The sequence below is a fragment of the Nelumbo lutea genome, chromosome 3, assembly GCF_056320005.1.
Source record: "Nelumbo lutea isolate HS-2025 chromosome 3, American lotus-T2T, whole genome shotgun sequence".
NCBI lineage: Eukaryota > Viridiplantae > Streptophyta > Magnoliopsida > Proteales > Nelumbonaceae > Nelumbo > Nelumbo lutea.
Genome location: NC_142686.1, coordinates 65668428 through 65690117, shown reverse-complemented (window position 1 = coordinate 65690117; position 21690 = coordinate 65668428). Strand labels below are relative to the sequence as shown.

General features: G+C 36.0%; 1 protein-coding gene across 13 annotated transcripts; it reads left to right on the top strand.

The window, feature by feature from the left end:
- Positions 1-10961: 10961 nt before the first annotated feature.
- LOC148865365 (uncharacterized) lies at positions 10962-20751 on the top strand. 13 transcript variants are annotated; one of them, XR_016109269.1, is made up of 6 exons: positions 10962-11382; positions 11524-11652; positions 12606-12812; positions 14870-15010; positions 18975-19079; positions 20597-20751. XR_016109269.1 is itself a non-coding variant. In XM_088975362.1 (6 exons), exons 1-6 carry the CDS (start codon positions 11281-11283, stop codon positions 20612-20614), a joined length of 627 nt encoding a protein of 208 aa, XP_088831488.1. In that variant the 5' UTR covers positions 10962-11280; the 3' UTR covers positions 20615-20751. The 13 variants fall into 13 exon arrangements, 11 of the variants coding, with proteins under 11 accessions (XP_088831488.1, XP_088831484.1, XP_088831485.1 ...); XR_016109270.1 differs by having other exon boundaries at positions 18975-19108; XM_088975362.1 differs by having other exon boundaries at positions 14870-14994; positions 19034-19079.
- Positions 20752-21690: the final 939 nt, after the last annotated feature.

Here is a 21690-nt window from a genome sequence, read left to right as displayed (position 1 = left end):
TTGAACATATGTTTTACATTATTAAAAATATTAGATACAGATTTAATTTATAGAGTTTATTGGTGAGAAACAAAAGTACTTCAAATAAAATTTTTAAGGGGAGAAAGAGAGAGAGAGAGAGAGAGAGAATGAGATTTAGTGCCTTAATGAGAGGGAATTTAATGAAGTGGAAAGTAATAATACTTTAAATTACATTTTCCCCATATAGTTAAAGAGGGACTAAGTTCATAAATAGGGGTATTTTAGTCAAAAAAATCCCACAAAACTCATTTATTTAACGTGCCTTAAATATAAGATTTAATGAAAGGAAATGGGAGTCAATACTTTAAATATAGGGCTTAATGAGGAGGAATATAATAAACTTAATAAAATTAGTAGTTTTAATTATATTTTTTTGCCCTCATAATATAGGGAGACCAAATTTAAAAAATAAGGGTATTTTAGTAAAAAAAATCTAGAATATAGACCTATTCACACTTTTAATAATACTCGTTCATAGCATGTGTGTGTTAGGCCAGCACCCAAGCTGTGATGGCATGGCCCACTTTGTTGTGTTGTATTGTACCAACCTGTAGGCCTCAAAACCCATCCTAGCATGGCACGGGTGTTTAGGTGATCCTAGCACAACCCACTTGCTATAGTGACCAGGTTTAGTCGTGTTGGACTGTGCCAACCCGCAGGGCGAACCCCTTGAGATAGGAGCTCAATCATGGTTCGAGTGGTTTCTTAGCCAAGGAAAAATTAAAAGGTGGAGAGTTCAAACCATTAGCGATTGCCACTACTACCACAACTTGATTAAGCTCCTTGACTTCAAGGGCCTTGACAATGAACCTTTGAATGTAATCCTAGAGCAATTCGCCCAGCTTTTGTCTTATTGACGTCAGGGTTGTTAAGGTCTTTTGGCAACATCGCCTGCTGACAAAGTGGGAGAGTAAGATGTCTATAAATTGCTCCCATGAACTAATGGAGCAAGGGGTAGTTTAGAGAACCATTATTGAGCTGCTTTCTTCGGTGTAGCCTGGAAGGCTTGACACATCAGGGTGTTGGAAAACCTATGCAATAGGATCTTAGCTTAGAAACATTCTAAGTGCTCCTATAGGTTGGTCTTGCCATCATATGTCTCCAGGTTGGGAGCTTTGAAGTTCGAAGGGAGGTGCTCTTAGGTGATTAAAACAGTCTCTACCAAGGTGGTGTGACTTGAGGAGGCCTCCATTTTGCCTTCCTTTACTTCTTTGATTTTGGTATGAATGGCACCTAGTTGGGTGGCCAATTCATCAAGTCTCCTACCATGCTTACTTTCCAGAGGTGTTTCTTGTAGCTGTCTCCTAGCCCATGGTGGTTGAGGGTTGTTTTGTGAGTATCCCGACAATGTGGGGTTCCCCTCTGAGCTTGGTAGTTGTTCAAATGGTCACAAAGATCTCCTACTTGAATTAAAAGGATAGGTTGGTTTGCCAAGCCCCCTTGTTGGTTCATGTTTTCTTATTCCAATTATGGTATAAAGAAGCATGTTTTCTTTTGGATATTTAATATCATGTTCCATTAAATCATATAATTTCTATGCTACAAAATTTGTTTTTTCAGAAGCCATTATTTTAGGAGTTTCAAAAACATATATCGTTTTCTGAAACAAAATCAACTTGTTTTTTCTTTCAAAACAAAAATACAATTCAAGAGCGTGCTTTTATTTATTTTTGGTGATGGGGCAATTTTAAGAACAAATGAAAAAAATCATTCATGTTGTAGAATACCCCCTTAAGCATTCTAAATACTATTTCCCTTTTAATTGTATTATTGGATTCTTTATATTTTCCTAATGAATAACATGTATTTGTAATAATTCCATTATTTTTAAAGGGTCTAGTAACTCAAAATTTTGCTTGAATATCTATTTTTTTCTAGTCTTTGGCCATGTTTGGGAGTGCTTAAAAATAAGTGCTTATTTGGGCCGAGACCACACCATTAAGCACTTATTGGTGTTTGGGAAATAAGCCCGAAATAAGTGCTTATTTTAAAAATAAGGGCTTATTTTTAAGCCCAATTTTTCAGCTTTTATTAAGTGCTTATACAATAAGCAGTTATTCAATTTTCTTTCTTCCAAAATTATCCCTAGTTGAATTTTATAAAAGTATATTTTGTAAAAGTGCTTTCGTAAAAGTACTTTTGTAAAAGTGCTCCCTAAAAGTATTTTTATAAAAGTACTTCTGTAAAGTGCTTTTATAAAAGTAATTTCATAAAAGTGCTTTCATAAATGCACTTTTATAAAAATGCTTTCATAAAAGTACTTGCATAAAAGTGCTTTCATAAAAGTACTTTTATGAAAGTTCTTTGATTATAGTGTTTTCGTAAAAGTACTTTCTTAAAGTGCTTTCGTGAAAGTACTTTTACTTTTGTAAATTTTGAAAGAAAATGAAGGACAAAATAGTCACAAATGCTTATTTAAGTGCTTATTGGAATAAAAGACTACCAAATGCCTAATATGAAATAAGTGCTTATTTTTAATATAAGCACTTGAAAAAGTTGAGTGCCAAATGCAAATAAGTGCTTATTCTAATAAACACTTGTTTTTAAGCACTTATTTTTAACATAAGCACTCCAAACATGACCACAAATCTAGATAATTTTCTCAACAATCAATTTATAATTTGGACCAAAAGGAAATGATAGAGCATAAAAATTAAAAACTCCTATTTTAAGGAAAATTATTTAAACTACTCTTGTACTTGAGGAATACAATATTGTCTGCCAAACAAGATAGAGAACCATATCGTGATTAGTTCTTGGGTTGATTGGTTCAACCATCAAATTCAAATAATTATTTGATTCACTCAAATAAAAAAATGTGAAATTAAAACGATTGGTAATTATATTTGGAAATTAGTTTAAATCAAAATAAGCTCACAACAATGAAAATCAGGGGTATAGCACATGCCACATATTAAGACATGTAAATGGGGTAAGTTTAACCAAGTCCCACTTTCACTGTTGAATAGCAGAAATTCTAAAGTCTTTTGAGGAAGCAATTTAGTTCTAAAGAGCATAGTAACTAAAAATTTCAAATTAAGTCATGCTAAAAAATAAAACTAAAAATTAATATTATGTATGTGTTTGGTAGAGCTTCCATTTATTAGCTAAATGTTTGTATTTGATTTGTCTTTAAAACCGAGATAAGTAGGCACCACTAGGTGCCACTAAGCACCACATCAGCAAAACAATGAATAAATGTCAAACCGTTAGGGAAGCATTAAAATAAAGCTTCCCCCAACAGTACGTGCGTACATAAATCAACGTCAGCTTTTATGAGTATCTATGCATACGGATCATCATGATGGGCTAAATGCTGATTTGGCGATGACATGATGACGTTTTGATAAATGCCTATTACGAAATGTCCATGAAACAAAACACATGCTATATATTAGCTAATACATGGACTAAGGTATACTATGATATTGCCAATTGTACAAATGGTGCAATCTGGCCCATGTACTATTTAGTGATGGGGCTACACCATCCGATCTACTTGACTTAGGATTTGATGTTAGTGGTCACATGTAAGGATTTGATGTACATTCTCTAGAGAGAGATAAATCAGGTGCAACTTTAAGTGGATGAAGACAAGAGAGTTGGAACATAAAAATAAAATACGGTGTTTGGTTTGATATAATTCATCCATTTAAGCCATACCCCAAATAATAAATAGAGAATTGTTGACCATTAGTCTGAATTTTGGGGCTGTGCCAAGTTAGTCCCTAAATGTGTCTTTATAGTATCCTGAACTTTCAAATTATGTCTAATCCCTACTGTTAGTTGACCGTTAGCTAACACCATCACCTAACATTAGGTGTGCATTAAATAATTTTAAAATAGTAAAATTATCCTTTATGATATTGTTCTTATCATTTTACCCATTCCATCTAAGTGTTAGAAGAAGGAAAGGCGAAGAAGAGTTATGAAACTGGACACCGATCAACTATGAATCTCCCACTCCCCTGTTCAACCTCCCCCATTCAACAATCAATTGTAATAGGACGCTCACCTATCCGGTTTCATAACCCTTCTTCCCATTTCCTTCTTTTGACTCTTAGACAAAAATGGGTAAAATGGTCAAAAATATCATAAAGGGTAATTTTACCATTTTAAAATTATTTAATGCATACCTGATGTCACATGACGGTATTGACTAGTGATCAACTAATGATAGGAACCTATTTGACACAATTTGAAAGTTCAAAGTATTGCAGAGACACACGCTTTAAAGTTCAAAGGCTGACTTAACACAACCCCCAAAGTTCATAGTACTGTTCAAGAATTTTCCCAACATCATGTTTCCATCAATACCCCATGTAGGATGCAGGATGAAAAATGCTTAAAGGGTAAAATTATTGTCATGGGTCGAGTATTTTGTTGAAGGTGAAGTATCAAACTAATAGACTTCTTGGCCGAGTTGTTGGGCTCGTATATCCAACCCAATTATCGTCATGGGTTGGGCTTCAAGGTATAGGATAGGGAAAACTCCCGATTAGTACCTTGTACTTTGGGTCTAGTGTCACTTTGGTCCTTGAATTTTAAAATGCGACAATTCAATACCCAAACTTTCAAAACATGACAATTAGTACTTGCCATTAACTATCTATTAATCTATCGTTAAGTGATATTTTAAAAAGACACAAATGCCCTTCAAATGCCATCTAAATTTTATTTATCAATTATGCAAACATTAACCAAAAAAATTAATAGTCCCAAACCCTTGCTTTTTCTATTCAAGAAAGTTGGGGTCACCATACATAATCCCAACTTTCTTGAATGGAAGAAGAGATGGTTGATAAACAAAATTTGATGACACTTGAAAGGCATTTGTATCTTTTTTAAATATCACTTAACAACTTATTAACAGCTAGTTAATGACAGGTACTGGATCATTACGTTTTGAAAGTTTGGATAATGAATTATCACATTTTAAAGTTCAGGCACAAAGTGGCATTAGAATACAGGTACTGATCGGGAATTTTCCATATAGTATAAGATCATAAGACAATGCAAAAATGCTTAGAAGGTAAAATGGTCTAACCACTACATTTATAAATTGCAATGCTACCCTCTTCGAGTTAAGTCGCCCAAGCGAGGGAAGGCAGTGTCGCCAATGGCACTCCATCTCAGCAGACCATTTTGCGGTGCTGAACAGGTTCTGCAACGACAGTCACAACATTCTATCTCCAAAGTACAGTCACGTATTGAGCTACGAATCTTCTGTTCCAGTTCTTCTCACTCCCACAAGGTAGTTGCTCCACCTTTCTTGTTTCTTCTTCTACTTGTCTCTGATGTAGTGGCAGGTCTTTGAGGAGTTTATGACGTGATGTTTGTGGAGTCCAATTACAGAGACCGTATACGAGCGTGATGATCATCCCAACTAGTTGTTGGGTTCAGCCCATTATGGGATATTGACCCATGTTATAGCCAATGGGTTATATCAAATTTGCGCGCGGCGTATTGAAGTGAGAGAGCAAAAAGAGAGAAATCAAAATACTGTGCAGATTTCTTAGTGTGCAGAGTTCATCAAATGGACAGAACTTTCCGATCGAGCTGCAATTTGGAAAGTAAGTGTATGACTCATTTTTCCTCATTCTAAATGGTCGGATCTTTGATCGGAGCTCTGAATCACTGGTTGTTTGAGGTCGAATAGAAGTAACTCGTAGTTGGTCGGAAAAAGAAAACATCTTGCGGCAGTCTTCATCAATTACTCTGATCAAGGGTTATTTATGGTCCAATTTGGCTGAAATTTGGTGGGCTTGTTCGAAACTCACAGATCTACGATCTGAACGGTGGAGATCTGATTTGGAGTAGTGTAGGTCTTCTTCTTGTGGCCTGAACAGTATCTGCGTTTGTTAGTTTTTCTGACTGTTCTTTTCACAGCTTTTGGTATTCTCATGTGTATGTTTGAGAATTTGTATTTGCTCTAAGCTTGTGAGTATATTGTGGTATTTGAGTTGTTATAATTGTTACCTCAAGTTGTTAGTGGAGACTTTTGGTTGGGTCTCCTTGGCCCTGTGGTTTTTACCCTTCACATTGGAGGGGATTTCCATGTTAAATATCGTGTCTCTTTTTGCTTGGTTTATGATTGTTTTTTTGTTGATATCTTGCTTGGAATTGTGCTAGTTGAATATCTACAAGTTTTTTTTTTATTTTTTTGGGAGATAAATAGTTTTTGGATAAATTTAGTTTCTTCCCAACAAAATGGTATCAGAGCACATAAGTGAATTTTACATAAGTAAATCTGGGAACAATAAATTATTTCTGTTGAAACAGGCTATGAATTTGAGGTACAAGGAAGGTACTCCTATTTCTGATCACATAAGTGAATTTCAGGGGTGCTTTGATCAATTGTCTGACATGGGAATTAAATTTGAATGTGAAATTTTGGGACTTTGGTTGCTTAATACTCTACATGACTCTTGGAAAAATTTGTGCGTGACTTTGTCCAGTTTTGCTCTTGGTGGTGTAGTGACATTGGAATATATAAAAACTGTTATTCTGAATGAAGAAGTCAGACGACGAACTCAACAAGCATCATCTTCTCAATCAAAGGTTTTGATTACTAGAAATAGGGGGAGAAGCAATGATAGAGACCGATGACAAGGTAGCAGAGGTAAAAGTAAGGCTAGAAGAAAATCAAGTCTAAGTACAAAAACCTTGAATGCAACTATTGTGGTAAAAAGGGACATGTCAAAAGATTTCGCTTTCAGCTGAAGAAGGACAATAAAGGTAACAAAGGTAAGCAGCAAAATAAAGATAATGATAATGATGACCGTGTTGCCACCACCATTGCAAGTGATCTTGTGATTGTCTGTGATGAGAATTTGATTAATGTTGCTTGTGATGAGACAAGTTGGGTTGTTGATAGTGGTGTCTGTTTTCATGTTACATCGAGAAAGAGTTTTTTCACATCTTATACTCCAAGTGATTATGGGGTTTTAAAGATGGGTAATAATGGTTTGTCAAAGGTGATTGGCAGTGGCACTATTTGTCTAGAAATAAGTAATGGGATTGAATTGATTTTGAAAAATGTCAGACATGCACCATACATTCGTTTGCATCCAATTTCTACCAGAGTTCTTGATGATGATGGTTATGTTAGTACTTTGGTAATGGACAGTGAAAACTCTCTAAAGGTTCTTTGGTTGTGGCACGTGAAAAGAAGTGTTCTGGTCTGTACTGGACCAAGAATTTAGTTTCCATTGATGGCGTGAATGTAGTTGAGTGTGATAACCCATTAGTGTTATGGCACAAGAGATTTAGCCACATTAGTGAGAAGGGACTTGATTGTTTGGCCAGGAAGAATCTACTTCCAAGTTTGAAAGGTGCAAGGTTAGAAAAGTATGCTCATTGCTTGGCTGGAAAACAAAATAGTCTCTTTCAAGAGCCATCCTCCCTCTAGGAAATCAGAGTTGCTTGAGTTGGTGCATTCAGATTTCCGTGGTCCGATGAAGACAAAAACATTTGGTGCACTTTATTTTTGTTACTTTTATTGATGATCATTCAAGGAAACTTTGGGTTTATGTCTTGAAGAATAAAGACCATGTATTTGGTATCTTTAAGCAGTTTCAGGCTTATGTTGAGAGGAAAACATGGAAAAAACTGAAATGTATTCACACTGATAATGATGGTGAATATTGTGGACCATTTGATGAGTATTGCAGGTAGCAGGGCATTAGACACCAGAAGACGCCCCCTAAGACTCCTCAGCTTAATGGCCTAGCAGAGAGGATGAACAGGACGTTGATGAAGATAGTTAGATGTTTGCTTTCAGAAGCAAAGTTGCCTAGATCTTTTTGGGGTGAGGCTTTATATACTACTGCACATGTTATTAATTTATCTCTCGTTGTTGTTTTGCAAGCTGATGTTCCTGACAGGGTGTGGTACGAAAAACATGTATCATATGACCACTTATGTGTCTTTGACTGTAAAGCATTTGTGCATGTGCCAAAAGATGAAAGATCCAAGTTAGATGTCAAAACAAGACAATGTATCTTCATTGGCTATGGTCATGATGAATTTGACTATAGATTGTACGATCTAGTTGAAAACAAGCTTGTAAGAAGTCGTGATGCTATTTTTATGGAGGATCAGACCATTGAGGATATTGATAAGGTAGAGAAATCAGAGTCTTTGAGTATTGATGGGTTGGTTGATCTTAATCCAGTTCCTGAGACACATATGCCCAGTGTAGCTGTGTTTGGTAATCATGATGATGGCCAAAATCATATTCATGATGATTTGGTTGAAGATAATGATGATGATGTTGCTGATGATATTGATGCTTCTACCAATGGTGTTATTGGTGAACCTGTTGCCCCACTTAGAAGGTCTTCTAGACATCATATTCGTCTAATGAATATGTGCTTCTCACTGATGGGGGAGAACCTAATTGCTACAAAGAGGATATGGAGTCTGAGCACAAGAAAGAATGGGTTGTCACTATGAATGATGAGATGAAATCTTTGGTTGACAACCATACTTTTGAGCTGGTCAAGTTGCCTAAGGACAAGAAAGCTTTGCAAAATCGGTGGGTTTACAGGTTATTGAGGAGAATACTTCTAATCCATGATACAAAGTTAGATTAGTTGTCAAAAGCTATCGTTAGAAAAAGGGAATTGACTTTGAGGAGATTGTCTCGCCTGTTGTCAAAATGTCTTTTATCCAAGTTGTTCTTGGTTTGGCAGCTAGTCTTGATTTAGAGGTTGAGTAGATGGATGTAAAAACTACTTTCCTTCACGGTAATTTGGAGGAGGAAATTTACATGGAGCAACCAGAAGGTTTCGTGGTAAACGGTAAAGAAAACTATGTCTGTAGATTGAAGAAAAGTCTATATGGGTTGAAACAAGCCTCGAGGCAATGGTACAAGAAGTTTGAGTCTGTTATGATCCTGTAGGGATTCAAGAAGACAACCTCAGACCATTGTGTTTTTGTGCAGAAGTTTTCTGATAATGACTTCATCATTTTATTGCTTTATGTTGATGACATGTTGATTGTTGGTCATAATTGTTCTAGAATTGACAAGTTGAAAAATGAACTTAATAAGTCTTTTGCAATGAAAGACTTGGGACAAGTAAGACATATACTTGACATTAAGATCACTCGTGATAGAGAGGCCAAGAAATTGTGATTATCTCAAGAGAAGTATATTGAGAAAATACTTTAGCGGTTTCATATGGATAAAGCTAAAGTGGTAAGTACACCTCTTGCTTTACACTTTAAGCTTAGTACTAGATAAGCTCCTTCTAGTGATAAAGAAAAAGGATAAATGCAACGTATTCCTTATGCATCTACAATAGGAAGTTTAATGTATGCAATGGTTTGCATGGGGCCTGATATAGCTCATGCAGTTGGTGTTGTTAGTCATTTTCTATCCAATCCAGTAGAGAACATTGGACTGTTGTGAAGTGGATATGGAGATATCTCTAGGGTACTTCTAGTTTAAAACTCTGTTTTGGAATTGGAAAACCTATTTTTTGCAGTTATGCAGATTCAAACATGGCTAGGGATGTTGATTCTGGAAAATCTACTTCTGGTTATTTGATTACCTTTATAGGGGGAGTTGTGGCCTGACAGTCTAGGTTGTAGAAGTGTTTTGCATTGTCTACGACTAAGGCTGAGTTCATCGCTATTACTGAAGCATGTAAGGAGTTATTGTGGATGAAAAAGTTTGTGCATGAACTTGGTTTCACTCAACAGAGGTATGTCTTATATTGTGATAGTCAGAATGTTATTCATCTTGGTAAGAATCCGACATTTCATAATAGATCAAAGCATATTGATGTAAGATATCATTGGATTAGAGATGTTTTGAACTCCAAGTTGATTGAACTTGAAAAGATTCACACTAACAAAAATGCTGCTGACATAATGACAAAAGTAGTGCCTCGAGAGAAGGTTGAACTGTGTGCTGGAGCAGCCGGCCTTAAATTTGCATAGTTGCCTTTTTTGAAGTGTCTCCCTTCTCTCATGGGCTGGAGGGGGAGAATTGTTGGGTCCAGCCCATTATGGGATATTGACCCATGTTATAGCCCATTCTCCTTTAGCTCACTGTTTTTTTGTCTTCAAAAAGAAAAAAAAAACTAGGGTTATATCAAATTTGCGCGCGGCGTGTTGAAGTGAGAGAGCAAAAAGAGAAATCGAAATACTGTGTAGATTTCTCGGTGCACAGAGTTTATCAAACGGCCAGAACTTTTCGATCCACCGTCTGATCAAGCTGAAATTTGGATTGTAAGTGGATGATTCATTTTTCCTCATTCTGAATGGTCGTATCTTTGATCAGAGCTATGAATCTCTAGTTATTTGAGGTCGAATAGAACCAACTCGCAGTTGGTCAGGAAAAGAAAACATCTCGTGGCAGTCTTCATTAATTACTCTGATCAAGGGTCATTTATGGTCCAATTTGGCTGAAATTCGGTGGGCTTGTTCGAAACTCACAGACCTACGATCCGAACGGTGGAGATCTGATTTGGAGCAGTGGAGGTCTCTATATTGTGGCCTAAACATTATTCACGTTTGTGAGTTTTTTCTGACTATTCTTTTCACAGCTTTTGGTATTCTCGTGTGTATGTTTGAGAATCTGTATTTGCTCTATGTTTGTGAGCATATTGTGGTGTTTGAGTTGCTGTAATTGTTACCTCAAGTTGTTAGTGGAGACTTTTGGTTGGGTCTCCTTGGCCCCGTGGTTTTTACCCTTCACATTGGAGGGGTTTTCTACGTTAAATATCGTGTGTCTCTCTTTGCTTGGCTTATGATTGTTTTTTTTTGTTGATATCTTGCTTGGAATTGTGCTAATTGTATATCTACAAGTTTTTTTTTATTTTTTTTTGGGAGAGAAATAGTTTGTGGATAAACTTAGTTTCTTCCCAACAATCATAATGTATCTACTTACTCTCTTGTTGTCTCATTTAATCTTGGGTCGACCATTGCTAAGTTCAGGGCGGGAGGACGAGAGAAATTCGTCATCCCTCTGTCTTTGTAACCCTTGTGAGTTTTCCTCCATTCCCAAAACTTCGAGCAGATTCTTGGTTATGTTTGTCCTAAAATGATGAAGTAAGGATATTCTGGACATTTTGTTCAAACGGTAGGGTGACTTGTGAGCTCTGATATGCACCATGTGAAAACACTGGTCCACTTGAGCCTTCCCTGTGTAAAATTGAAGGCGAAGTTTGATACTTCGATTTATAATTGAAGCCTTTACTGTGTAGTTTGGTTTGCAAGTTGACACATGGGCAGGTGCTCAATGCAGCTATGCTCTACTGGCCCATGTCCAATGTGCTTTACGTCGAAGGTTATGCTCTTGATCGGTTTGCACAAGGGTCATGGGCGCTACAGTCTGTTCACCAAAACAAAGTATCTCTCTCTCTCTTTTTGTCTTCGTAAGGCACGTAGTATTTGATTAGAGATTAGGGGTTTAGGAAAATGGGATGTGCCCAATTCACTCCCCTTAGTAAAAGAAATTTGATTTTTTATGTTGGTCTCGACTTGAGACAGGTAGGGCTGGTTCTTGATGCTGGAATTGAAGAAGAGCTTCGAATTCGGAACTTACAAGTGGCGGATGCAGCAAAGGCTTCCCTTGGATTGCCCGTTTTGGAGTATATAGTCACAGATACCCCTTTGCAGGTATATTGTCACTTGGGTACATAGTTTGTTTTATTTGCATGTCAGGTGATCAAATGGCTCATTTCAGTATTGAGGTGCCAGTTCCATGTAATAATAAAATTGCTTATGGAGGGAGCTGCTAAGATTCAATGGTTCTAGTATCAATTTGCTAAAGCTTTATTAACATCACCTGTATCAACTTTCACTAGTATGCTGGACAACCAACTATTTTAGTATTTTCACTTAATTCTATTACATTTCTCTATCTTTCTCTCACGGGTTATTCATCTTAATCAGAGTCATAATCTGTTGAGTTACATACTCTGTTGTTCAAGATTCAGCTTGACTTCTTTATATGGTATGAAGAACTGATAGAATTTTATCCACCGTGCCTTCTTATAAGAAACTCTATATTTTTATCACAACACCTCATGGAAGCCAACAGGTGGCAATTGCCACTCTCCGCAGTTGTAGAAAGAGTAAATGCTTCCCCTAATGTCCCTAGGCTTTTTCTTTGAGATTTTCACTTATTTTCTTCAAATTGAACTGAATCTTCATATACTACTCAATGATGAACTGAAATATTTGTTGTCTGAGGTTCTCTGTTGGATTCCATCCTTTACTTCATAACCATTTTGTAAGAGAATTGCACTAGCCTTGTTCTCTGGGATGTCAGGTGCGCTTCCCTCATATTGTAATCCTTATTAATATTTCCTGTTTGTAATTGGAAACATCCTATTGTAATCTTTATTAATAAACTGACTTTCATTGCCACAAATCAACGATACCAAGTACCTGTATAAAGGTGTCATATTATGTTGGATATATCAAATTCTAGTGTAAATTTTGTATCCAATACCAATATTCAAAAATACATCAAAGAGTTTTATATGCACCTTGGAGGATTGGACAATGGAAAATTGGGCTAGATATACTTATTTGTGATTGTGAAATAAGTTTAACAATTTTCACAGGTTGAGAAGTGGGTTGATCCGAAGTGTGGACAATCGACAGGAAGGATTAAGCATCCTGATTCACTATTGAGATCTGTAGACACTTTAGTTAACCATGCAGAAGTCAATGCCATTGCAGTTGTGGGAAGCTTTCCAGATGATGACATTGAAGAGGTGGAAGACTACCGACAGGGGAAGATATATTCTGCGACACATTTATTTTCAGAGGTTCCCTTTCTATAGCCATTGGTTATGAAATGTCTATAATATATTAAAGTGGTGACTGCAGAGTTGAAGACATGTATAATGTCAAAGATTATATTTTTGAAACATCTAGTGCTTGTGGATTTGGACATGTGGACTTGTGGAAACTGGAACATCAAAATTTATTTTCTGAAAACGTCTGTCACCTTTTATCTTGTTATATATGGAAGCTCTCAATGTGACCATACTTTCTCAATAACCAAAATTTTTACTCTACGTGACCATACTATGGAATCTATACTTGCTTAATCAAGAAAATACTTAGATGCCTTGGATTGCATCTGAAGACAGTCGTATCTCTATTTCATTTGGCAAGTTGGTGTTTTGGATTGCATCTGTAAAAGGTCTCCAAACCAGGGTGTTTGGAGCCCATCTGAGTTCTAGAAGCCTTGTAGAGTTGTAATATTTATTGGGCTTTGGGCCTAGTGTTTGGCTCTTGTGTGGGGTCTCTCTGTATTCTTCATTTCTGTTATTAATAAAGTTACCTTACCTCTTTTCGGAAAAAAAAATAGATGCATGCATACCCTGGAACGATGTAGATATCATCGTCGGAGGAAGGTTCAACATTTTGGCAAGCATGATAAGCAAATCATATGGTTGCTGAAGGTATAAGCATAATGATGATAAGCAAAGAAATGATTATGGTTAAATTTTCCTAAAAAAAAGAAATTAGAATGTTATTGAAGTTCACATATTTGTCTTCAGCAATGATTAGAAGGTTGAGTGTTGTTAATGATTACCTATTTGTCTTTAACGCTACGTCAACAAGACAAGTGTGAGTCTACAAACACTGCTTTCAAATCAGAGAAGCAGATCCCATTTTGTATTAACTCTTTTCATGCAGCATGCCAATTAGTGGATCCTATCCTAGTCTTGATGTGAACTAGTAAGCGGGTTGCAGTAGGTGAACACTTGCTAGCTCATAGAATGGTATGGATTTGTTACATTAGGCCCCACTAGTATATCTGAAAGATTTGGAACGTATAACAGTTGCCTAGTTCCTTATATCTGCTCATTTAACTTGGGGTTTGTCGTAGAGGATAAGGGATACATCCAATGATGGTCCTGGCTATTTGAAATCTTGGGAGGGATAGACTGGGAACTGACCCAACCTCTGGCACTTTTTTTTTTTCTTTTTTCTTTTTGTTTTTTTTTTTCACAAAGTTGCCACTGTCATAATTAAATCTGCATTCTCATTCTTGTCAGCCTGATATATTACCATTGCAGAATGCAATGGCCCTACTTGTTTAGAGAATGAGGATATCCAAGGTTATAAGATTTACTTAGGGTTATAGTTGGTTTCTTATTTTTCTATAATATAGTTATTAACACTTTGGCTTTAGGAAAAAAAGATTTTTTGATCTTTATGGCTCTGTTTTAAGTTCAGTAAGCATATGTAATAATTATTCTTTTGGACAATCCATGCTGGCTAGTACTCTAGCTGTTGTAGACTGTAGAGGTTCTTGTTGCAAGACTCAATTATCTTTTTCAATCTTATATTATTTCTCTATATTTGTTGTTCCTTTTATTTTTGTACTCTTAATCTTATATCAAGATTACCTTATTCTAAACCCATAGTTTGTATTTGTCTTGGTTAGATTATCTTTCTTGCATAACTATTCTACATCAACTTCCCCTTTTCCCCTGACACTAGTTATTATAGGGAAATCCCAGTTTAGGTGGGCATTGGAATCCCACTACGAACCTGAGAAGTCAAGCTAGGCCAGCCAAGATCAAGCAGAAGAAAAGCCAAATCGAATCCCTCATTCACCCAACTCAGATTCTTCACTAAAAACCTAGCATCTAATTTCAATGATGGAACAACACCAAGCATCTTATAATTTTGGTGGATGCTAGTGTCATGGGTCCCTTGAATCATGAAGGACAAGACACAAAGTCCACCACCCCTGCATCTATACAAAAAACACCTGCTTATGTTTTGTACTCATTTGAGGTTTGTGATAGAAGAAACCCATGATGCCAGAATTGCTCAATGAGTTCTTGTTTTTAATATCTTGCAGGGAGTTGATTTGCTCACAGGAGTGGAGGCAGTTATAAGCCATCTAGTGGTGAAGGAGTTCCAGATCCCTTGTGCACATGCTCCTGCATTATTGCCACTTCCTATAAGCTTATCTTTATGTCCAAGGTCAGCTGCTGAGGAGGTCAGTTAAATCTTTTGTCTGGTTAGTAGAGATAATTATTGATCCTTCCATATGTTAATTTGTAGCTGAAAAATGTAAATTCATAAATAAAAAATATTATTTAGAACATTCATTGTTATCCATTTATGGACATTTTTCTTCCTTTAGCATCTTGCTACAACTAGTGTCTTAGTTAGAAATACCCTTATATTTTTCAATGGAAATGCCTTCAAATTATAGTCTCAAAAACAGGACAGTTTAGTTTCTAGGGTTTCTTTTTGGAGTGTAATGATACAATCCCATGATTTAATTCCTTGAGCAGTCAGAAGTGACACAGTATCATGTGACTTTTAGATAACTTCTGAGCCTAAAATCGTCACATGTCATTATATATATCATTAAAGCAGTTAATTTAAGTTGGAGAGCTCCATATGGGACTGGAAGTTAATTGGATATAGTAATTTTCCCTTTTTGGCAACCAGGCCTTGTGGGCTGCATAATCTTTAGGGTGTCAGTAAAACTAGTTTAAGGTGTTTTCTGGTCTCTAGGCGACTAGGCATTGAATCAATGGCTTCAATGAAGAAAATTCTCTAAATATTAAATAATTGGAGGTTTTTCATACTCTCTCTCTCTCTCTCTTTTCTTATGGTGTGATTTGGAGGGGTCGGACACTTTAGTTGGGGCATACTCACATGTCTGAGTTTGGACATCTGCTGGGACCCTGGGAGAACTGCAAATACAATTCAGATTCTAAATCTCTCTCTCTCTCTCTCTCTGTGATACCAAAACCATGATTTATTTTCTGTGCTCATGCATCTATTTAATTTCTTGCGGAACAGATAGGATATACCTTCTTGCCATGTGTTCTTGCTGGATTAAGTAAAGCACCCCAATATGTACTAAGGAACTCTGACATTTCAGAGAAAGGTTGTCTATTTTCAAGTGATGTTGATAGTGTAATTCTTCCTGTTGATGCTTGTGGTGGGGATGGTGCTCTGGCTTTTACAAGAAGATCAACAAATAAGATAAAGTACATGAAGTCATATCATTTTTTCTCTTTCTGTGGTTTGTGAAATGTCCGACCGAACTGAGTAATGGGAGACAAATCTAAATCTTTTCTTTCTTCCTAGAAAAGGAAAATGTTTTCGTTCATTTGGTCCAAGTTAAAATCAAAATATATGCTCCTTTATACATGCACCTTGTTCTCCATATTGTAGTCTCGGGCAAGCTTTACCTTGTTTAGCAATTAGTTGAGACATCCATAGGACCAACCCAAAATTTGAACTAGTTTGGTATGTGTATGTATGTTGTTTAGACATCCATAGGAATAACCCAAATTTCTGTTCTTATTAGTTTGATAGTTTGATAGGTAGGACAGGCAATGTTAACCAAAATAACCCAAAATTTCATATATTTAATTCAAAATAGTACATAAAAAATAGTTTTTGGACCAAAAAGTTGCTTATAATGGGAATAGTTAAGGAAACACTAGAATTCTTTTATATTGAACTATGGAAGAATAATGCGATGTGTATGATCAATTCTGTTAAACTGAACCTTGGCAATATCAATGGAGAGAGAGAGAGAAGGAAGTCCATTGTGATGGATGACCTGGAAACTGCAGGCATAGGGCAATTGTATGTGGACATCTCTCCATACAAGTACAGTGCACATGGCGTAGGAACAGAGCCTGAAACAATTATTTGACAAATAGATAACTTCATAGAGGGACATGCATAGGCAAATTGTATGTGGAGATCTCTCCATACTTCACTTTTTTTCTAAAGAATATACTGATTTACAACTGACATTACATTTTTAATTTTACTTTACATTTGACAAGCACAACACACAAAGCAAACATATCTACTTTCCCCACTAAAACCTGGAACGGTTGGATTGCTCACTCCATAAATCATAACTCTGTAAAATATAAGCTGATAAAAGGATTTAAATAGTACCTACTATATAGCACCCAACAAGGCACAAGGGGATAAATTCCCATTTCATGTCCATTCTTGTATATGAAGTGGTTTGTCTCAAATGCTGTTTTTCTATTAGTGATGATGAAGAATGTTACAAACCACACTAAGATTAAATAGTCTTTCTTGCTTAATTTCATCAATCAACATACCTAAGTTGTTGGTGTGGAGAAACGAACTGACATTGGGATCTCTGTATTCCTTTACCCAGTACTCATGTTAAATTGATACCTATAGACTGAAAACTAGTGTCATTCATATTTTAATGAAATCTAATGGTATCATTGATTGCATAAAGGTAACAAAGTACCAAATCTGTCTTGCATTGGCTAGGTGGAGTGATAAGAGATGAAAATGGCACATTTTTGCTTAGCTACTCAGGTGGGGTGATGAGGAGGTTCCAGATCAGGAACTTGATTCAACCTTCTCTTCATTCTTGGTACAGGCTTAAAGCCCTCATGATGCATAATCTTATACTAAGCATTGTCAGTAGACACTAAAACCAATCTATTAGTTAACTAGAGGAAGTATTTGATAACTGGAAAATTGCTGATTTGTCTAACTAAAATTTTATTTTCTAAGAACTAGATGATAACTGAAGTACTAGAGAGAACATGGTTCAAGAGAGTCCAGATGGACCAAATATGCTGTCCCCAAGATGCTACCCACACCCTACCCACAATATGCTAGATCTGCACATTGGAAGCATCTCCCCATGAATGACAACATACAAGTACAGAAGATGTTCCCAATGTGCAGCTCTAGTGTCTTGTGAGTAGCTTGTGGGTAGCAGATCTGAGCTCAGTTTAAGAGACTGGTGGGTGGATTTCACTATTCTACATTATACTTCAGATTTGCTGTACCTTTTTTTTTTTTCTTGCTGCCTTTATCTTGCACTTTTCTTTCAGTCAAGATCAGGATAATTGAATAGAAGTGCAGGACAACTACTGCAGTGGATCCCAACACACACACAGACGTCTCCTTCAAACGCAGGGCCAGGACTAAATAATTTATTTAGTATTGTTGCATCACAATATTGGAAAATCTGCAGTTTCAAGTTTCAAATTTCAGTTCAGATTTTGAGTTCTATCCCTTGAGTTTTACCTAGCTCTGAGTTTGATGGAAGATACTGCATCAAGTAGCCTTTTCCTAATATAAATTGGGATTGTAGTAGAGATTTTATCAAACAAGGTATGATCCCATACAGCTTTTATAGCAAGTGGCAGATTGCATATTTTGCACTTGTTGCTTAGGTGTTGTGAAATCTTTTGCTAGCGGATGCTTCACAGCTTAGACAAGAGCTAACAACAAGAAACTTTGTAGAGGAACTGAGGAAGTGCATTTTCCGGTCTCCACTTCAGATAATTAATCTGTTTGTGTACCTTGTGATTATTTTCTGTGGTTGAATTCTTCAATCACTTGTCTTAAAGCCACAGAAGAATTCTCTGAAGTATCCCTGACATCCAATTTGGATGGTTGGCTAGTGGGTAGTGGCACTGGCACCATTTGATGATTTATTTTTTGTAAGTTGTGATTGAAATTCTAAGTGGAGTTTGTTTATGCTGCAATTCATTTCAGTGGATACATATTTGCGGTGCAGAGTGGTTGTGATTATCAAGTGGAAGATAACACTTTGACAACTTGTTAGAAACTATATTTAGTGTTGGTAATCGATTACTGCACTTCTAGTCGATTCTCATGGAAAATATATGGTAACATGGCAAGGCATCACTGGCTTGGCAGCATGTTGATTCAGCAAGTAAATCATACTGAAAAATCATCTGATTATAAAAAATTGTTGGAGCCAGTTATCTTGGATGATGTATTGGTTAGGTGCAAATTATTGTAAAAACTAATGTCCATGTTACCTCCTGCTTTACTGCTAGAAACATAACTACATCCTGTTGATTTTTGTTTTGTTTAGATCAAGTGGCTTTATTTTTGAGTTTTATTGGAGAGATCAGATATTTTTTGAAGCTTTGGTGTTGTCTGGTTATTTGTAGTGTATTGGACTCCACACCTTTGGCTACAGTGGAATTTGATATCACTGTTCATGTCTCAGGTCAGATGGAAGAGAAGTGCAGTTGGAGCTTATTTTTCTGTTTTCAGTAAGAAAACTCTTGTTAATATTGAACAGGTTCTTGTGTATTTAGTTTTACCCATCATTCCTTTTCGAAGAACATAAGCCCTTACTTCATTAAAAGCTGTAGTTATTTTATGCCTGTCTGCCTTTAGTATTGGTTCTTTATGTCAAATTAGGCAATGATTATAAACTGATTTGAAATGACTAACTTTTTTGGTTGCTGTGTATACACTAAATATTAACTTATTATTTAATTATTTTTTTGAAACATCCAATTTGGATGGTTTGCTAGTGGGTAGTGGCACCAATTTGGATGGATGCCTCAACTAGAGTTAACTCTTTGTATGATGTTACATTACATTCGAATATGTTCTTGTGTAAGCCCATTTTATTTTATTTTATTTTTTTGTAGGTTTTAACAGAATATTTTCTTGTTACTATGCATTTAACTATTTCAAGGACATATTAGAGTAAGAATGCATTTACCTAATCTGGTAGGTGTATTGGAGCAAGGTTACTAGTTTATGAACTCTGCAAAATGATTATGTTATCTTCGATGAATTAATCGGTTCTGATTTGCTTTTTCTTGTTCTTGTTAATTGAGTGAATTAACTGGTTCCAAATTTTATCAAGGAAACAATGAAAATTTGAGTACTGTGATCATCTATCCCCTGAATAATACACAAAAGAAGAGCTAACCTCTTTGCTGCTTATCCCGTTATCATTTGAACCCATTCCCATAAAATACTTCATAACCCAATAAGCATGATCCCCAATGTAAGTCATGTATGTTTTAACCCTCTCCAAAAAGTGAAATAAGCAGGCAATAGGGACTTTGCAAACCTTAATACTTAAGTAAAAGAAGCATGTGGAGTAGTTGATAATTATGCTTATTTGATGGCAAGGCTTCCAAGTGAATTTCCCTCCACCTCATAGTTTGAGTAGCTAGCCTAATGAACATGCACATCTATTTTTAAAGAATCATCTCCATCTTACACTTTCAAGAAGAGATGGTAACTATGCTTGAGTGAAGTCGTTATCCCTTATAGGATCTTAATACACTGCTGATATATGCTTCAGTGATTTCTAGAGACCCGTCCAATCCCATAACTTCTGGATTATTGAAACAACAGCCATCACAATTCAACATGATGTGGTGAGGTTGGATCTACTCCTAATTAATTTATTTTCAATTGCTTACTTCCAACATACTAGATGCCTACCTTTAAGAACTACCCCAATCCAATGTGTTGAAACCTCAATCCTAACCCTAACTGAGCTTCAACCTATGGTTTTCAAGACTAACCCAGCACAATTACCATATTGGGTTGGTCAATATGGGTTTAGGTTTTAATTTTACCTACAAAATTTCCAAATACATTCTTGTTATTTTTCATTGAAAATTTATATATGCATTCTAGGAATTATTTTTCCTTAAATATCAATCTTGACCTCCTCCTTCAATGTCCTATTTTTATACATTTTTTATTGTTATCTTATTTACTTTACATTCTCTAACAATTTATATGTTATGATTTACAGGTTCAAGCATTATGTTAAGTGGATTTGCATGGGAAGATGTGTTCATTATTTGAGAAAATGAAATTTTTAGAAGTCCTTACACTTTTTATGTCAATTGGATATTGTATTTAAAGTAGATATTTTAATTATTAATAATTAAATTAATAGATTTTGTTTTAAATTGCATGTTTTATTTAAATTGTTTTTTATGTATCGATTGTCATGATATTTGTATTAAACAGGTATTAAAGTGATGAATGTTCGAACTGAAGTGCAAGTTAAAAAAAAAAAAAGAATATTGGAACTAATCTTGCATAAAATTAAAAAAAAATAAAAAAGAATATTGGAACTAATCTTGCATAAAAAAAAAAAAAAAAGAAATATCAATGTCGATGGTCACGCAATCGCTGGCTTAACCATAAAGAAGACCTAAGGCGGTAGTCATATAAGATCTAAGCCGGTGGTTCAGACTGCCACCCACAAACGAAAGTAATGTTTTGATTGACCTAAGGCGGTGGTCCGTGGTCATCTAGGTTCTAAGTCAGTGGTTTGGACTGCCACCTAAAAATGGGACCAACGTTTTGATAATCCTAAGGTGGTGACCAAATAATATATAAGCTGGCGGTTCAGACCACAACCTAAAAACACAAATAACGTTTTGACAAACCTAAGGCGGCGGTTGAAACCACCACCTTTATTAACGCTAGTTAAGCCGGTGGTTCTGACATACTGCCACTTTAGAGATGACTGAACCACCTCAAACCGGTCATCATGGGTGGAGATCTTGATGTAAGCCAGTAATGGCTTAGGGGGCGGACTAATGACCACCGCCTGAGACCTAAGGCGGCCATCTAAAAGCTTAAGCTAGGGTCATGCGACTTCCGCCTTAGACCCTTTTTCTTGTAATATTTTATTAATGAGTATAATAGGATGTTTCCAATTACAAAATCAATTTATTTGTGGCTTTGCAACCCTATCTAAGGTTTCTTTTCAACTCCTTGGAGAACCACTTCCACTGTCACCAATTTTGCAAAAGTTACATATTAATCACATTAGAAGAGGGGGGAACAAAGTGGTACATCCACCATTTCAATTGGCTTTGAATCTTATGGTAC

Coding starts and splice junctions, on each gene's coding strand:
- LOC148865365 (XM_088975357.1), top strand. CDS start 11,281: ATGCTCTACTGGCCCATGTCCAATGTGCTTTACGTCGAAGGTTATGCT. Junction 11,383..11,523: donor AGTCTGTTCACCAAAACAAA/GTATCTCTCTCT, acceptor GACTTGAGACAG/GTAGGGCTGGTTCTTGATGC. Junction 11,653..12,605: donor TCACAGATACCCCTTTGCAG/GTATATTGTCAC, acceptor CAATTTTCACAG/GTTGAGAAGTGGGTTGATCC.